Source organism: Azolla caroliniana, unplaced genomic scaffold, assembly GCF_043228905.1.
Source record: "Azolla caroliniana isolate FFs.n. ecotype wild unplaced genomic scaffold, voAzoCaro1.0.p SCAF_2, whole genome shotgun sequence".
NCBI lineage: Eukaryota > Viridiplantae > Streptophyta > Polypodiopsida > Salviniales > Salviniaceae > Azolla > Azolla caroliniana.
Genome location: NW_028230437.1, coordinates 399,966 through 402,069, shown reverse-complemented (window position 1 = coordinate 402,069; position 2,104 = coordinate 399,966). Strand labels below are relative to the sequence as shown.

General features: G+C 43.9%; 1 protein-coding gene across 1 annotated transcript; it reads right to left on the bottom strand.

The window, feature by feature from the left end:
• Positions 1-377: 377 nt before the first annotated feature.
• LOC147866931 (short-chain type dehydrogenase/reductase-like) lies at positions 378-1,871 on the bottom strand. Its single transcript, XM_087339703.1, has 2 exons — positions 1,647-1,871; positions 378-1,610 (listed from the first exon to the last, which is right to left on the bottom strand). The coding sequence occupies exons 1-2, from the start codon at positions 1,854-1,856 to the stop codon at positions 1,014-1,016; spliced, it is 807 nt and encodes a 268-aa protein (XP_087195829.1). The 5' UTR covers positions 1,857-1,871; the 3' UTR covers positions 378-1,013.
• Positions 1,872-2,104: the final 233 nt, after the last annotated feature.

Genomic DNA, 2,104 nt, shown 5'->3' with positions numbered 1-2,104 from the left:
CTATTGATCGTATCCAAGCTTATCTCATTACCAGTATGAGTAGTAATGCTCATAGAGCCCTTACACTACTTCGCACTCGATCTCATAAGTTAGGTATTGAAGTTGCATCATGGTACCAAAATCTAACGAATTTGAAGTCATGCAAAGTATGCAATGAAGGCATGGTAGAGGATGTATGTCACTTGCTCGACATATAGTGCAATTCGTTCAAGATATCCTAACATACTAAGAGGGAGGGAGCGATAACTTAAGTGTCATTCTTAAGACACCACCAAGAAGGTTGAGCTCATATGTGTATGCTTTATTCACACATAGAGACTTTGTGCTTCAATGTATGAAAAGCCCTTCTTAGGAGGAGACACATATCAAGAACAAAGTTTGTACAAATGGTATGCTTGATTATAGTAAAAGAACTGTTTATACGTATAGACGCTTACTTACAAAACAAGCACTCAAGACAGGTGCGAACAAAAGATGTCTGTAAATGATAGGTTATAACTCAAGATGGTACACTTATTCTTTTAAGATATACTACAAGAATTTGGAGTTGCACTGCAGGTAATTAGAAGTGGTACCATCGACTGTATGTGCACTACTAATTTGGAGCCACCATGTTGCATCACCAGAAAATCAGCTAATGACGTTGTTTGATGCAAATTGGACATATTCAGTCTACTTATGATTCCCGTGTTTTATTCAAAATGTGTTTGCAACTTCAATGTTTTATTTTGACTGTACTATTTTGCAGAGTCATGTATGTAACTTATGCAAAACCTTATGTATAATGACTTGATAAAGCTAGCTAGCTTCAGGTGTTTTAGATTTGTGCGTCTGCTGATGGCATTAGAAGAAATACATATCCTACATACATACTTTAAAGCCCAATGTGAGGGAAAATCGGATTTATGGTACCTACATAACATAAAGAGGACAAGAAATGAGGCAGCTGACTAGCAGAAGAGCACACTATATGTATGATATGAGATGTGCCGTATTGACATAATCATATCATATCATATGGCCAATCCACCGTTAGCCTGAATGACCTGCCCATTCACCCATTCTCCAGCATCACTGACCAGGAATAAGATAAGAGGTGCGATGTCCTGAGGGGTGCCCAGGCGTTGCAATGGAGGCGCATCCCTGAAGCTCTCCACGAGTGCCTCGTCTTTCCCCGCATAAAACATGTCTGTGGCCACTGGTCCTGGTGCCACACAATTGGCTGTTATGCGACGACCTCTCAATTCCTTGGCCATGATTTTAGTTAAGGTTTCGACGGCTGCCTTGCTGGCCACATAGGCACCGTAGCCGGGCTTGAGGACATGCACCATAGATGAGCTTGTGGTCACAATACGACCTTTGCCTCCGGCCACAATTCGTTGGGCAGCCTCTTTAAGGACCAGGAATGTTCCGGTGGCGTTCACCGACATGGTTCGCTCCCAATCTTCTGAGGAGGTCTGCTCTAAGGTGGGGTAGCTACTCAGAAAAATGCCAGCCAGATTTATGACGATGTTGACATGGCCAAAGGCTTGAATCGCAGCATCGAAAATGGCCTTTACATCCGCCTCTTTCGACACGTCGCCCTTCACGGCTATCGCCTTCGCCTTCGCCTTTGCCTTCTGCTCTTCTTCTTGTCCGCCAGCCACATCCGTTTGTGTTTGTGTCTGCATATTGATGAGGCCCAGGACGTCTGATGCTGCTTGCGCGTCTCCTGCGTAGCATACTACCACAGAGGCGCCGTGTTGTGCTAAGTGTAGGCACACCTCTCGCCCGATCCCGCGGGACCCCCCTGTGACTATGGCCACTCGGCCAGAGAGATCAGGATGACGATGATGATGATCCGGGGACGATGCCATGTCTGCTACTCTAACTTGTTTAGAGTCGAACTTTGGTGTATCAGATTTATATTTGATAGTGGATTATTAGTGGATTATTTCTGTACTAGGTATGTGTGTGGCTCAGTGAGACAATGTTGTTGGCTCCTTCTTTGAAGTATATATATATATAGTTAAGTTAGTTAGTTAGTTATAGTCCAGGCATGGGCATGAGGTGGATGGAGTTTTTGGTGTAAGTTTCGAGTGAGTGAATGAGAGAGAGAGAGAGA

Coding starts and splice junctions, on each gene's coding strand:
- LOC147866931 (XM_087339703.1), bottom strand. CDS start 1,856: ATGGCATCGTCCCCGGATCATCATCATCGTCATCCTGATCTCTCTGGC. Junction 1,611..1,646: donor AGACACAAACACAAACGGAT/GTGGCTGGCGGA, acceptor CAGAAGGCAAAG/GCGAAGGCGAAGGCGATAGC.